The 15853-nt window shown below is 43.3% G+C and overlaps 1 protein-coding gene across 3 annotated transcripts in view; it reads right to left on the reverse strand.

Moving 5' to 3' along the window:
• Nucleotides 1-15853, reverse strand: part of ZSWIM8 (zinc finger SWIM-type containing 8) — a 59891-nt gene that overhangs the window by 22399 nt on the left and 21639 nt on the right. For all 3 annotated transcript variants that reach the window (XM_026044461.1, XM_026044469.1, XM_026044476.1), the window contains 4 exons: nucleotides 8620-8773; nucleotides 7945-8039; nucleotides 4642-4814; nucleotides 2922-3029 (listed from right to left, as the gene is read on the reverse strand). In XM_026044461.1, coding sequence (XP_025900246.1) covers nucleotides 2922-3029; nucleotides 4642-4814; nucleotides 7945-8039; nucleotides 8620-8773 — 530 coding nt within the window. The remainder of the gene's footprint in view (nucleotides 1-2921; nucleotides 3030-4641; nucleotides 4815-7944; nucleotides 8040-8619; nucleotides 8774-15853) is intronic.

The raw sequence follows: 15853 nt of genomic DNA on the forward strand, positions 1-15853 counted from the left end.
CTCATAATATTATAAGTATGAAATATTACATATGTATTTGTGTGTATATATGCATAGGTATGCATGTTTAAATGACATGTATATATTTATATACCTATTTGTGTGTGCATGTGTGTACATATGTGCATAAACATACATATATGGGGGGGGTGTATATGTAGATATCTATGTACACATGCCCTACCTGTTACCTTTTTTCCTAGCTCTTTACCTTTCCATTTAATGGCCACTTTTTTGGAAAGGACGGTAGAGGGTGCTAAAGATAATGCAATAGCAGAAATAGCTGTTCCACTTTCTCCTCTGTGTCTCAAAGCCCAAACCTTTACGCAGAGCTCATTCCCTACACTCGCACCCTAACAAGTAAATAAAATCATCACAGGTTACTAGTTTCTTTCTCGTTTTTTGAGGAGGAGGAGCTGCCAGCAGAGTGTGATCCTGCAGCTGGTTTTCAGAGATACTAAGTGACTGCAGCCAATGTCACCATTTTCCTGCACTTATTCTGAATGCTCCTTGTTTCTTGCTCCTAAATCATTTCTCTGAAAAACAACTTCATGGGAATAGRGGTGAAAACTATAAATTGCAGCTGTATATAATTCTGCAGGCAGCCTTTAGTTCTTTTGCCATGCTTGTAGCAGAGAGACAGCAMGTATATTAACTGAGGCTCAACACTGAGCTGATGCAGCCAGAGCTCCTGGTGGTTCAGAGCACAGGCAAAGCAGCTCACACCTCACTGCAAAGCCCTGAGGACTTCTTGGTCCTYCTGGTCTTTTTGGAAGGAAAACAGACAGCAAAGACTTTTTCCCCTCCCTTTCAAAGTAAATCTGGGCTGCAACTGTATATCCATTCAGTCTTTAACATTCACAGTCACAATAGGCTAGGGAAACAGGCTTTAAATTACTAGCAACGTAACATGTGATATCCCCCCACCTCTCTCTGCACAGCAGCTGCAGAGGGAGATCACCCTGGAAGGCGAGTAATATCCAATAGCCTCAAGACAAACATTTGCAAATACCCATCTCATAAACAGATGGAGAAAAATAACACTTCAGACGGACATCCTGCATTTGAGCCACCTGAAGAAACAGGCTCAGCGCTAAGCTACTCTTGTACCTTTGCCACTACTACCTATTTTAGGATACCAAGAAGTAGAAAAGTCACGGGATGACACAATGTCACACCTTAGGTCGAAATACCAGGGACCTCCAGAGACTTTCCCTTGGACACTTTTGACAAGATACACATGCCTAACTGGAACAAAAAAACTCGGGTGCTGAAAGGAGATCAATTTTGGAAAAAGATCTGTGTAAGAACTTTCAGCTGCTCAACATCACTGACATTTCCATAGAGATGCAAAACTCTTTCCACAAAGATCTGGAAAACCACCTCCTATCTAGCTGCATTCCTGTGGACCCCAGTCCTTTGCACTGAATTACTGAAAGTAATTCAGCACTATTCCCGGAGAATAATACTGTAATTCACAGCTGGAAATATGGATAAAATACAATCATGTGAGCAACCTACTCTGTTTCTACATCATGTRGTCAAAATACAGGGACCAAAGATATCAGAATATCTCCACTCAAATCTCAGAGACTGTTGGAAAAGTCTGGGGCACATCTTCCTTTTTTAAGGAGATTGATTATWCTACACAGGCTGAGGGGCATCTGACAATAAAATCCAAACTTTYCTGTTAGGCAGCATCCCATCACATTATCTGGCAAGAAGTAATACATTTGTGCAGATGTTACAGGGTGCACGGGCTGGTACAAACAAAGGCAGGAGAAACAAACTTTCCAAAAAGGGTCAAAGACACTGAATATATGGAGCATCATATCAAACAAACAACTCGCATGCTGTTCAGGGAACAGTGACCACTTCTGCCAGCCTGTCAAAAATCTCCTTTACAAGGTACCAAACTATGTGGCATAAAGTTCAGAGGTCTTAAGTAGGAAAGAAAAGTGCTTTCTTTTTATGTCCTGCAGAAATATGCACGTGCTTTTGCTGCTGAACTCTCAGTAAAAAAAAAAAAAAAAAAAAAAAAAAAAAAAAAAAAAAAAAAAAAAAATGTCATTTTATATAACTTTCATATTATTGACTCCTCTGTTTCTTCTCCTAAAGAGATTACTATTTCTGGAGATAATTTAGAGGATGCTTCAGAGACAGAACATCTTAGTGTCCCAAACATACTATCACAATATAAATATTAGACACATGATGACAGTATTCTAACTTCTACTTAAMACATTGTGCACATGTTACTGAAATGTGCCAGATATTCAGGCAGGGCAGTGCTTCTCTGCATTTGGTTGCATCGATATATAGAGTTTCTAGGTCCTTATATTTTTAAATTTAAAGCAAACACTTCACAGTGATTTTGATCTGCTTGTATGTATGTTATACATTTTGACCAGATGACAGAAATTACCTGACACTGAAAAATAAAGACATTTGAGGAATAAGAAAGAAAGATTTTACCTTTGACTAACATTTTTTTTCTCTATTGCTTTTCATAACCCAAATGRTTCCTGAGAACCACCAAGAAGCTACATGGGAGAAGTTAAAAGATCATTGACAGGTGCACTGGAGACTGCCCACCTACGGCATGTACAACTCAGTCCCTGGGTAGTCTTCTCAACTAACAAAACTTGCCAAAAAGGAATGTGATTTCACTAGTGTACTTCTGTGTTGGATCTTCTTACTCATAAGATAAAAATATATTTATGCTAATATTTATAGCCAACACTGTTCACTCTCCTTTTAAAACATTCTTATCCTTTATTGGCAACAATTGTCAAATAATAGAACGRCAAAAAGAACTGAAAGCCAGTAAACTTTTAATCAAAGAGTATAAATCATTATCTTTTAACAGACTCACCCAATAAAGATACTAGAATTTAGAAAGCCAGTGCTATTGATTTTACCTGTTGTGGAAGTTCACTGATTAGGTACTGAGCGAATTTTTGCAACTGGTCTCTCTGCAGCCGAGACAGGGACTCGGAAACAGGTGCCCGTAAGCAAACGGCAGACGCCTGAGGGAAGAGAAGGAAACAAAATGCTGACATTAACAGATCAGACATAAGCTGGGCTCTCTGGGCAATTAAAGCACCATGAACATGGATTATAGCAAAGCACTTCATTCTTGGTCCCGATGGACACAACTTTCTGCGTTGCAGAGAAGATGCAAATAAGCTGTCCTGGTTTTATAAAAGCCTTTTTTAAGAGTTTCCTGTCAAGAAAACTGCTTTAACAGCTGTGCTYAAGATTTGTTGTTGCTAGCAATTGCACAAATACTGGCAGAGATTTCACAAACAAACTTCCTAAATAGGACATTTTTTTTAAGACTCTGGCAAACAAAGTAGCTTGGTGGGGGGCTGTTTCATAGAAACACAACCACTTCTTTTATCTCATTAAGCATTTTCTCTTCAGTCTTAAAATCAATCTCTTTTCACATCTCAAAACAACAGATCATAGAGAATAAAAACTAGCTTCCTCTCCTTTTTTCACCATACAAACTAAAAATAGTCCTAACAGCACCCACCTAAAATTTAACTCAGAAGTAGACAAAAGCACTTGGATGATAAAGATGCTTCTGATATTGAGTTGGCTCCACAGAGCAATACCCTTCAGAACRTAATCTGTTGGTGCTCACAAGCAACCAGCTTTCAGGTGAGAGAAAGGATGGGGAGAGCATSAACATCTTACACAGGTTTCAAACTTTCTGGGCGCCAATACTATAAATTACAGTTTGCTTCCTAGTCTCACTTTCCATAACCATTTCAGAGCAGAAACTAAGTCTTGGCCAACTCTCCTGCCATGACTAAAGCCAGAAAGTATACTGATGTTTTCACACAGCTATAAGTTTAGGCCCACTCCAGCTGCCTATTGTGAAATGCCACTKGCAAACTATCAGCAAGTTTCAGTAGGTAATTAGCACTCATGTACGAATCTGGAGTTGATCATAATCATGTTAGCTATAAAATGCTAGGTTACAGCACAAAATCTTCCGTTCCTTTCAGTTTTCCAGGTTTGATCCTTCTTTAAGACATACTTCTTACAGTGTTCAAAAGACTTGAAGAAGTAAATCTGTGCCAAGACTGAATGCTCAGCTTGTGCACCATGTGGATTTTCACTGTATACAAAGCCAAATACAAATATACACATAACTACCTCTTTGAAATCCACAGGTCAAAATGACAAATGACTGGGTAAACATAAAGGCCAACAGCAATCAAAATGACTTTTCTTCTGCACTCTAAATGATCAGTCTAAAGAAAGAGACTTTAAATCTCATATTTACAGAGACTTTTGTTAAAAAACTAACTACTAGTGACCTCTCACTCCTTGCAGAAGTGAAGAAAGAATGACTAATTCTAGCCTTTAAAAGAGAAACAGGAAGGGGCCAAAAAGATTGTTTGCCTACCCTTAGCAATTCACACATTATCTAGGGATATCCTGCAGCTTAGAGCCTCAGCCAATTCACACTGCAGGCTGCAACTGTGAGCGCACACTTGCACAATGTGCAAGCAGAGAGGGATGCCAAGAACAACTTCCCTAGGGCGAGCGCATGCTGCATGAGGCTGTAATGCCAGATTTGGGGGGAAAGATGCCTAGGGAGGAGCAAAACTGCATTCCAGTGCCTACGTTGTGTATCCGGAAGAGGCAGAGCGCCACGACGTGAGCACACCACTTGGCCCCGGCTCCGCACGTGCAGCTGCACGAGGTGATCCGGCAGCGGTCGAACATCACGGCCACGTTGTAGGCGCCCTTGGGCGGCACCATCTGCGGCGGCACCACCGTGGCACTCAGGTGGAAGCCTGTCAAAAGTCACAAGAGTGAAGTTACTCTGCTGCCTGGGACAGGGCACACTCAACTAGCATGAAAATTCACATGGGACATTCAGCTATAGCATGAAAATTCATGTAGGCACAAGGTAAAACAATAATATTTGTAGCAAGCTGGCAACAACATCCACTCAGAACTGGCCACTAGTTTAGAGTCTCCAACACTGTTGAGCTATGACAACACATTAGCAGAGACAAATAACATGTTTTAAGAAGCTCATAAAGGCAAGCTTTTAATATACTAATCTATATTTAACAAGTTAAAGCCAGAATGGATCGAGCCACTGCTGAAAGGTGTGGCTGCTGGATGGTGGGGTCACAGCTAGACCAAACATACTTTGGGCATGACTTCTAGGTTAATGAAATGGCAACAGGACAGCAGAACAGGTTAGGTGATTTCTTCCAAATTATTTTCAATTCAATCAACTTTCACAACAGGGGAGTGAACTAAAGGAGGCAGCTCTGACACCTCCTATCATCCCYTGTGGTTTCAGAAGTCACACAATTTCTTGTAAACTATACACCTCCTTCCAATTTGGAACAACAAAAAACCCTCTTTATACAGCCAGGTACCCTGAAAATGAAAACAAATAAACAAAAAGCTCTTGCTCAGATTAAAATCAATGGGAAAGGCAAAATTCAGCAACAACACTTAAAAGAAACCAGCCCACTCCTCTGTGCTCAAACAAATGAATTATGAATCTCATCTTGGATAGGATGACAAAGAACTTCAATGAATCTTAGCTTCATGTAAACTCATGTACAGCACAGTTCATACAAGTCCTCATAACGTAGCTTCTTCAAAGCAAATAATGGTTATCCAGGGGCACAACATAAGGAGCAGGAAAAGGTCATTAAAGAGTACAAATTCTCTGCCTGTCTCTAAAGCCCCTATCACCAATTAATTTTCCTCAGTAGTAGTGAGGACTCTCAAAACCTTTTTGCTAGATTCAATTTCAGTTTTAATGCTACATAAAAAAGCACAAGGAGTGTCAAAGCTACAATCAGAATGCAGTTCAATGATCTACCTTAGGTAAAAAGAAATGGCTTGGGACAGATGTTCGAAACAGCAGGTTATAAATTACTACATTTCATTATGACATTGTGAGATTATAATAACCATGGTGTTCAGTAGCTCACATGACCTACTAAATCCAATTTAAAACAATGTGCAGTAATTCTTCTTCAAAATATAATCCCTGTGCTAACTTGCTGTTACCTTGTTTAACCTTTTTATTTCTCCTGTGCACCGGGATTCAAATCCTCTTCCTGACGTGGGTGATTATTTTGATTAGTGCACATAATGCCACCCRAATTCCTCTGCTCTTTTAGCAATTGGAACAAAATCAAAACAAAAGAAGGCATTCACCACAAAATTTCTGCACTGCTTATTGCTAGCTCCAGTTCTAATTTATGCTCCACACTTGGATAATACAACCCAAACAGTTCACAGCTAGTCCTCTGTTGCACTAGGAGCATCTCAGACCAATGCCAATGTATCCTAATTTTCACAAATTAAGCATTTCGCAAACTGTAACTGCAACAGTTCTATTTCACTAAAAAAAAGCAGTTTTCCAAAGGAGGTAAAGCTGCATGGGTCACAACTGTGTCTYCTTATTGAGAGCTTAGCAGGAATAATTTAACCTACGCATGAAGACAATTAACTGCTGGCATACAAGGAGGAAAGTCTGGTTTTAGAAAGAGACAAAGAGAATAAATATTTAAGGGCTGCCACACGACATATCACCACCTTGAACTCACACTGCAGTGTGATGAACACTTATGCCTGAGACACTGCTAATTCAAGTGGCCCTTCCTGCTTCTCTTGCACCATCAATCTTGATGTACTGAAAACTGCTTGGAGGATGGCACAGGAAACCATATCAGGGAAAAGATCTGGATTAAATTAATGACTACCTTTTATCAGGATAAATGTCACAATCCACTTCAGTGTGCAGCTTACAGGCAGCTAAAGCTGCATAAATTGAAAAGGTGGCAATAACAGGGGCTCTCCTGAACTGCTTAGCCCAATGCTACTCCTTAAAGAAACAGTCATTGAACTGCACTCATTTACAGTACAACTGCAACTCTTGCCTGTCCTGGCAGGTCACAGCTCTTCCCCTCTTGCTTAAATGTGAATGCATGAGTCATGTCTCTTGCACTGACCTGGCCACGGCACGGAGCAGAGAGCCAGCTTCCCTCCCACTCACTCCTGGTTCCCTCTGGCCATCAGCAGCAACCCTACCACCGTGCACAACAGGGCAACAAAACATAACCGCCCCTGTGTACCAGCAGCATTCACTCAGCAGCTGCGAAAAACGAAGATTTGTGACCTGTTCTCAGCAAGCTCCGCTCCCTGGAGACCACAAGAACAGGCCACAGGCCAGGGGAACAGCTCTGCACAGAGCAAGCTTGGTGCTCCACGCAAGWGCTGAGGTTTGCTCTGCACAGAAGGTGCATCTTACATTCCCGTGAGTGTAAGACACACTTCTACACTTGCACACTTCTTGGAGACTACTTACACACAGAACAAATAGGGCAGGCAGGCAGCACCAGCACTGCAGAGGATGTGTCAGGCCTCCCACTGAAGGATTTCATCAAAAATACAGATGTTTTTTCATCAAAAAACATCTAGTTGTTTAAGGTTAGTCTTGTAGTAACTCTATCATAAATACAACCCTCCAAGAATAATAACTAATCTTTGTAAACTTCATCTTTGCTTTACGCATATAAAGCATATAACATATGCTTTATGGAAGCATTAATTTGATCAGATCACCAGGAAGCCAAGTTCTTTTTAACCCTGAAGAATTTAAACCTTATGGAGACATAAGCATTCTGTATAGTTTTACCCAAAAGACTCAGATGAGATCAAGCATCAAATTTCCAAATTTGGCTTTTCACTCAATTTTACAGCAGAGCTGATGAAGGCTGGAAAAACAAACCAAAAAAAAKACAGTATTTTGCTCAAGAAATTAGAAACCATACACAGAGCAGAGAGCTSAGTCTAGGTTTTGAGACAAGGTGACGCCTTTGCTGTCCAACTGCAGCCATAGCTTGGGGAGTGTGCCAAACCTAGAGCCGTGGGGCTGTGGAGCCTTACCTATCTGGAGAGGGTCTTTGACAGCCCTCACCCTGAACAGCTGCTCCCCGCGCTGGAACTCGTCTGCGCTGCCGTTTGCCAAACACGAGTACAACCTAGAAGAAAGAAACCCAACACATCACTATTAGTCTAGTTCCAACTAACTGTGCGTTCTTATCCTCTGCATTCTTGGTTGACTTGGATAAATCCTCATCATCTTCACCCTTAAGATGAAGTCCACCTCTTTTTTTTTGCCAATTCTCCACAATACCTTAAATCACAAAAATCATTTGCCTCTTTACAACTGTGTTTGTAAATAGCCACTGACATTTCTAGGAATTTTAACCTAATGCTCTCATTATGATTTACATACATACAATCTCATTCATGGTCTAAAACCTAACTTTTATATAAAGACTAAAATTACTTCAAGGTCCATCATCATGCYGCAGCCAGAACTCCTTTGCCACATGCTCACATGAGATTTTCTACTTCTGTGATGACCAGAATAATTGCTATGGAACGTACAAGTGACTGTATTGTTCTGTTCCTCCACAGCTGATCTAACTATTTAGATCAGCTAGGGAGAAGCAGCTAGGAACAGCAAGTATACAAGACAGCAAATGAACAATAATTCTTGTCTAGTGAGCAGAACTCCTCTGAAGGCATCAAYGGAGCAGAAATGGTGCACGTTACCTGATGTCTTCCTCATTTTCGGGGAAGCTCCAGAAGGCGATCCGAAGCTGCAGTTGCTCAGGCACTGGCGGATAAACTTTCTCCACCACCTCGAATGGAATGTGAAATGCAACCTGCTTTGCAGACAGTTCCACCAGTGGGATCACCAGCCCATCTAGCAAGGCAAGAAAGAAAATGCTATTAGCCACTAGCAGAACCCAACTCGCGAGAGGGTAGTGAGCAAAGAAGGGAGCCTTTCCATTTGACCTCTTCTCTGACCAAGGTCAAGGATCAGGCACCACACAACTTTTCTGCAGAGTCACCTGAGAGCTTCATGTTTGTTTTCAGCCCCACAGGGCAGGGGCTGGACACTCCTAAAAACCCAGTCGTTCATCAGGACACCTGCACTAGCCTGGGTGTGACATCAGTGCTCAGGCTATCTTCTCACAGTACTAAAGCCATTTAGTCAGATGTAAGGCAACCAAATCCTTCAATACACATTTCAACACCTTAGCAGTGGTGGTGGGGGAGTTGTCTTTTCCTTTTTTTGGTAACTTGCAGTATCCTGCAGTTTACACAACTTTCATTTAAAATCATGTTTTCCGCTTAATTCCTCTCACAGCCACCTTTCATATAACATYTATATTGCTAAATTCTTTACAGGAGCATTGGGAATTCACATCTTCACACAGTGCTGGCTGCACTGAGCCTCCGAGGGCCTAGAGTGCACTACAAGCTTTACACAAATAAATTTAACTGCCTCCTTTCTTCTAAACTAACTCAATTTTGTGTGTGTTTTTAGGTGCCAATCATAATCTCTTGACATCAGGCTAGGGGGAACTTCATGTTTCTGCCACCGAGAAGGACAGAGTCTGCTCTGGGCTCGATTCCCCTCTCCAACCAAACGCCGGCCTTGGCTTTGGGCAAGCACCTCGCTGTTTCCTGGGAATCCCTTCCTGACCTGACCCATCCGCAGAGCGGCCCCGCTGCTCCCTGCCTTCCAGTCCCCATTGCCGAGAGCCCAGTTAATCCAGTTTCACATACTCAATGTGATGTCTCCTCAGCTCCCTAACCAGCTTCTAAAACACTGCTGGAAGCCAGAATGAAAACGGATCTGGCCCCGCTCCCCTCCCCACGGCTGCCAGGCAGCAAATCAAAGGAAAACTTCAGCCCTGATGTCAATGAGCGCCTTCTGCCCCTCTGCATCGAGACACCCTGGGGTCCCAAAAGCTGGGAAGCAGATAGGAAGGGAGAGGGCTTTGCAAACACATGCACGCAGCAATGCAGCCAAGGCCCCCCCAGTCCTGAGCAGACCTGTCAAATGGAAGGATTAAATAACTGTGGAAACAACACCCCACTTCCAGATGGCCGCAGTTGTGCTCACAGTGCGCTAGGCAGCGCTCCCTGTGTACACAGAGGCAGTTAATGGGGTCCTCTGCCGTCACAGGATTTTGTGTCCATCACCAGCAAACTTCAATCTGCATTAATCATGGAGCTTCTGTTTTACAGTGCTAAAATCCCATCCACAAATGTGAGAGCAGCAGGCTCTATGGTGAACTCTGACAGAAGAAGGAGCATCTCTTTCTCTTCAGCAAGATCTCAGAGGAAAAGTCATTCCCACTCCCACTCTTAACAGTTAGCACAGGTATAAAACTTCTGTCGAGTCACTACAGAACACTATTTACTTATTGCAACGCATCCAGTTTAAGTATCGCAATTGTTACCACAGTAGTAGTAAAAACGACAGGAGGTGCAAATGGAGACACACTGATACTTTGAAACTGCACTGAACAAATGGAGGGAAAAAATATTTTCCATACTCTTATTCGTGCTTTTTGTACAGGGGCATTTTATCAATGTMTTTCCTTACATAATACAAGAAATAACACCTAAACAACCTGTATCGAAAAAGGCACAAAAAATGGAAAAATAAAACAAAACAAAACCCTTCAGTATCACAGAACATTCTTCAACGAACGGGACTGCTCAGGGATAGCATCCCAGAAAGTGACACCATATAAAAAAACAAGGATTTGGTGCTGGGTCTGAAGGCCAGAAATCCTAGAGACAGATGGTGTTGGTGGAAAAGCAGCAGAGCAAAAGTGTTCTGATAAATATTGCTCTAYCATCAGGCATCCCTGTTTCAAATGTCCTCCTGCGGAGCCGCCACGCGCTGGGTGCACAGCAGGTGASCACAGGAGCGGCAGCACCGCCGCTGCAGTCACCTCCCACCTGTGCTGCTGCTCCTGTTCAAGCTGAACTACAACTCCAGAGAGGGACTCTGACCAGCATCGCCGAAATCACCTCTCCTAGGAGCATCTCCCTTCCCAGGGGGAAGGTCAGTGCTGCCTCACAGAAGCAGCCCACGTGCTTCCAGATGAGCCAAACGGTCACTGCGTAGCGCCAGTCTAACAAGTCTGGGGATGGTCTGACCTCGTGGACCTGCAGCAGGGCAGCAACGCTCGCCTCAGACAGGAGCCCTGCGCTCGCCTCCCGCCACGGCCTTCCCTGGCGCCGGGACACCAAGCCCGGACAACCAGGCTTATCRGGAGCAGACAGGCACCACCATTCTTGGCTTCTCCTGGGCGCAGTGCACTCCCCACCAGSACCYGCTCCCAGGTGCTTTTCCAGCCCCAGCAGGGAGCAGGCAGGATAAACAGTCTGGGTTGAGCCCAGATGCTGCATCCAGCCACCTCTTTTCCCCGGAGATGCTCACCTCTGCTGCACAGTCACACAACACATTAGCACGGCTCCTCGGGATGGAAGGACTCAGTAGGATCTCCTCAAGGCACCAGTCCAGAGCTTTCTACATAACCCACCAGGATTTTACGGTACGAGACGAAATGCAGTTTTACAGGGGAGGACAAGTCACATCAGCAACATTTYGTTCACTCAGCACCATCCAGCTCTACAACCACAAAACTCCTTCCCTCTAAAACTCCTTGCTGCCTTAAACTAATCACAGATGACAATGACCCTGGGACACAGAGATGCACCATAAGGATGTGGGTGCCAGCCCCTCTGCGGAGTCTCTTGGATTGAGCCCTTCAGAAAGGCACCCAAGCAGAGAGTTCATGACATCCCTTTACATGGTGGCAGGTTACTCAGAGAGTTTTGCTCATCCTACCCAACAGGAAGTTTAAATAAGTGGGAAAARGAGTCAAAGGTTAGGATAAAATCCAGCACCTTAGAACTGTGCACACACACACAAAAAAAACCCAGGGCAACTGGAGCAAAGAGATGTGCTGGAATGCAACCATGTACAAACACTGCAGAGAAAAGCAGGGGGAAAATCTTTTAGCCTTCAAAACAGGTAAATCAGGACAAAAATCATGAGACCTGTCTAACAGATCAGGCTGCTATTCACAGGAGACACCTGGTTTAACCCAGCGGCCCAAGGTAAGGGGCTGATCTCCCTGGCGCTGCATCGGCCGCAGCGCCAGCGGTGACGGCCGGAGAGGGACACTGAGAGCGGCYGAGCCCCTGGTACCCCCTGGCTCTTGGGGACGAGTTCACTGATTCTCAGCACAGGGCTAAGACACTTTCAAAACAAGCTGACAGCAATAAAGGTCACAAATCTCTTCAAAATACTGAAATTTCAGCGAGAAAAAGAGAATCATGGAGAAGAAATGGTAAACATAACTGAAAAGCTGACCATGTTTTTTCAATATGTTAAGAGTAGGTGAATACACACTAGGTAGCTTGGCACACAGTGTAAATACTAAAATAAGAAGTCAAACCTCTCTAGGTTTCAAGGCAACAGCCCCCCACGTAGTCAAAGGGAGAGAGAGACTTAGCTAAGAGGAGCTCCAAGGAGGCAGCTGAGCTGCTTTTCTCATCAGCTTCCCTACACCTGGCTACCTTGGACAGCCTGAGGTTAGAGCTATGCTTACAATAGATTAATACTGTTAGATTGTGAACACTCTCTTCTGAGTCCTAAATAAAAAGAAATTGATTCCAAAAGCATAACTTTAGATCTTAGCCATAGTTGATGGACTCACGCCTCCCTGTATCAAAAAACATAAACACACACACACACASAGGCAAAAAAATGGGCTTAAGTTCTACACAAACATATATTCAGCAAATACAAAAATTGAAAGTCTGATGACATTGAAAATGGGGAAAAACATTGGAGCTTCTAGTGAGGATACAGCAAAGGCAGTAAGGAAGACTGCAATCTTAATATTAAAAATAATAAGAAGAATCCAGTAATGCAACCAAAGATGCAATAAAGAATTGACAAGTCTGTAAGACCAATGTACGTAATAGAGAAGACAATTTTAAATTGGGAAGCAGAACCAGCAAGGATCACTGCSTGCTGTTGGCGAGGCGACAAGAGGACCCACACAGAACAAAGGAAATGTTTCAAGTCTTGAAGGAATGTAGCCAGATAAAAAGCCCAAGAAATCTCAAGCAAATATGACTTACAGGTTAAATAACTAGAAAATAAATAAATAAATAAATAGTCAGAGCTGGAAGGGATTTATTGCGATCAATCCCATACCCCAGGGGCAGGATGAAGCAGCCCAAGACCATTCCAGGTAAATCATATCTCATCTGCTTACTCCCATGTAGAACACACAGCTTAAATAAGGGCCAGCTCACCATTTTTGCTACCATTTCATGTGAATTACAGGTTTGACTTTTAGGACACTTTCGTAATAGCTAAAACTAGCGTGGAGAACTACTCTTGCAGGGTAAAAGCAGAGCACACAAACCTCAGCTGATGCAAGCTATGCGCACAGGCGGGTACATTCACCCAAGTGAGCAACTTCTGTGGGAGCAGGACTTGATGTCTGCATGTAAGTGTAGCTACATCACTAATCCTTGTAAGCCATAACATGTTGAGGCCAACAATTATTCATAAAATCATGTTTAAGCTAAGATATTATTTCTTCAGTACAGTAATAGAGCTTGCATATTACATATATATATACACACACACACACAGTGAAGGGACTGCTTGAATGACCAGCAAAGAGGAGCCATGAGAACACAGAGGAGTTACTACATGGAACTGAAACAAACCCAACCAGGCAACAAGCACGAGTGCACTTGTTACCTAATTGCATTATTTCCATTGGGTTACTTTTGGTTGACACATATTCCTAAAAATAAAACATACAAACACATGCATRAATACAACCGCAAGTGAACAAATCTCACAGAGCGAGATTACCCAGCGCAGAAGCAGCACTCCTTAAGGTTTGCTAGAGATTCCCTAAGGGAAATGGGTCGGCATTTTTCAGTAGAACAGGGAATGCATGTCCTAAGACACCTTGCATTGCACTTATTTCCGAGAGATGGCTCTACAGCTTTTATAGCTATCCTTAATCTCCAGCTCGCATTTCCCCCCACCTCCACTGCTGGCCTCAGCCCAAAAAAGAGCAAAACAAAGTACCACAACTACACTGAGAGCAAGGACATGGGGGGAATGGGGTAAGCACTTCTGGAGGCAACTGCCAAGGGGGGAAGCAAGAACAGAAGAGGCAAGGGGAAATATGCAGAACCCAATGACAGAGAAATGGGGGGCAGAGGAACAAGCAGGAGAAGGAGTGTAAAACCTGATAAAACCTGCTTTGCAAATCTTATCTTAAAAATGGTAAATATTACTTCTCCATTTACAGGATTTGCCATGCGACAAACCAATCTGTTACTCTGGATGCAGTTTAAGCATCTTTGTTCAATTTATTTTTATTAAAAGCCTAATATTTACATGTACCAGTGACAAATGCCTATCAGTGACAAACCATTCTTTAGCACCCTTTGAACCAGAAAGTGCTCAGAACTCCCCAAGCTACAAAGCGATGAAAAGGGGAAGTTCTTCAGAAACGCCRAGACAACATATACGCAGCTGACGTGAGCACTAGGAGGACGTTTCTGCCACAATGTGGGTTTGTGGCTTTCAAGCATAAACTCACGAGAAAGGAAGCTTCCCCTCTGCCCTGTACAACAAAGTTCAGGGACAAAAAACACAACTCATCTCCCATACACACGCCACTACAGGATCCATATATAAATGGTGGAATATGAAGAGTGTCCTCGAATATTACGATCTTGGGAATAAATCATACTAAGCACAATTAAATGCAAGCTTCATGGTGCAGGGACACACAGACCAGCTGTATTTGCAAAGAGGCAGAGTCCTCGGTCAGGGTCAAAGAGGTTCTGCAGCCACTTCTCTCTGGCCCAGACGTGAAGTGCTGAGCCACAACCACCAAGCTCCAGAAAGGAAACCAAGCAGCTTAACACACAAGAAGCAACTGAAATAGCTAACTTAACTTTACACACACATGAGAGAGAGAGAGAGAGAAAAGACAAGCACTTAAAACAGTAGAATTATCTTGAAACACCCATGTCAAAATGCACCAAGGCTGTTGGGGCAGGGGTGTGGAATAAAAGGGTTTAATCTAAATTGAGCAGCGTGCGCAACTTCCCTTGCAAAGCCTCGAAGCAGAACCACTGGAGCAGTTATGAAGTTAAACCATCGACTGATACAGGTTTAGAGTGGAGTAGCTAATAAAGCATATGAATACAAAGGGGAAATTTGACCTTGCACTTACACCCCTGCAAGAGCCATCACGCTCAGGGTTGCAGATGTTCCCCTCGAGTCCCAGAGCTGGTCCCAGAGCAGTGCACAAGGGTCACACACACAGATCACCCACCACCCCTGTGCCAGCCCGAACAACTGGTTCTCTTGGGGCAGCTCAGTACAGGTGCCCAGTACAAAATAAGCACAAAGAATGAATTTCTTGCCCCAAATGCAGGRCAAGCAAAGAAACTCGACTAGCAACCTGAGGAGTGACGCAGCTCTGCTATAGTCACTTGACAAAGGGAAAAATACGGATTCCTCAACTCAGTTTCCCACACTGCAGTATCAGACTCTGATAGTTCCTGATAGTTAAGTGCACACAAGAAGTTGCCCCAAGTAAAGCAAATCCAGGTCTAGTTTGACAATGCGCAGAACTCAGCAGCCTGTGGGGCTGAAGATACAGTGTAAGGCCAGTAAAGTACTGACTCTTGCTTGTCTTCAGTGAATATTCCTCTCTTGCAGATCAAGAATTCCAGGATACCTTGACACCTTGTATTGGGCAGGAGGTCTCACAAAGCTCTTTGTGCAAAAAACAACAGCAAACACTTGCTGAAGTGTAGGGGGTTATTTCCACTCTGCACACTGAGGAAATGGAGGTGAGGATATTTGTTCCTGTTTCCTAAGCTACTCCCTGCAGTAGTTTCTCTACCAAGTCAGAGT

This window comes from Nothoprocta perdicaria, unplaced genomic scaffold, assembly GCF_003342845.1.
Source record: "Nothoprocta perdicaria isolate Ctin4 unplaced genomic scaffold, notPer1 scaffold_105, whole genome shotgun sequence".
NCBI classification, from domain to species: domain Eukaryota; kingdom Metazoa; phylum Chordata; class Aves; order Tinamiformes; family Tinamidae; genus Nothoprocta; species Nothoprocta perdicaria.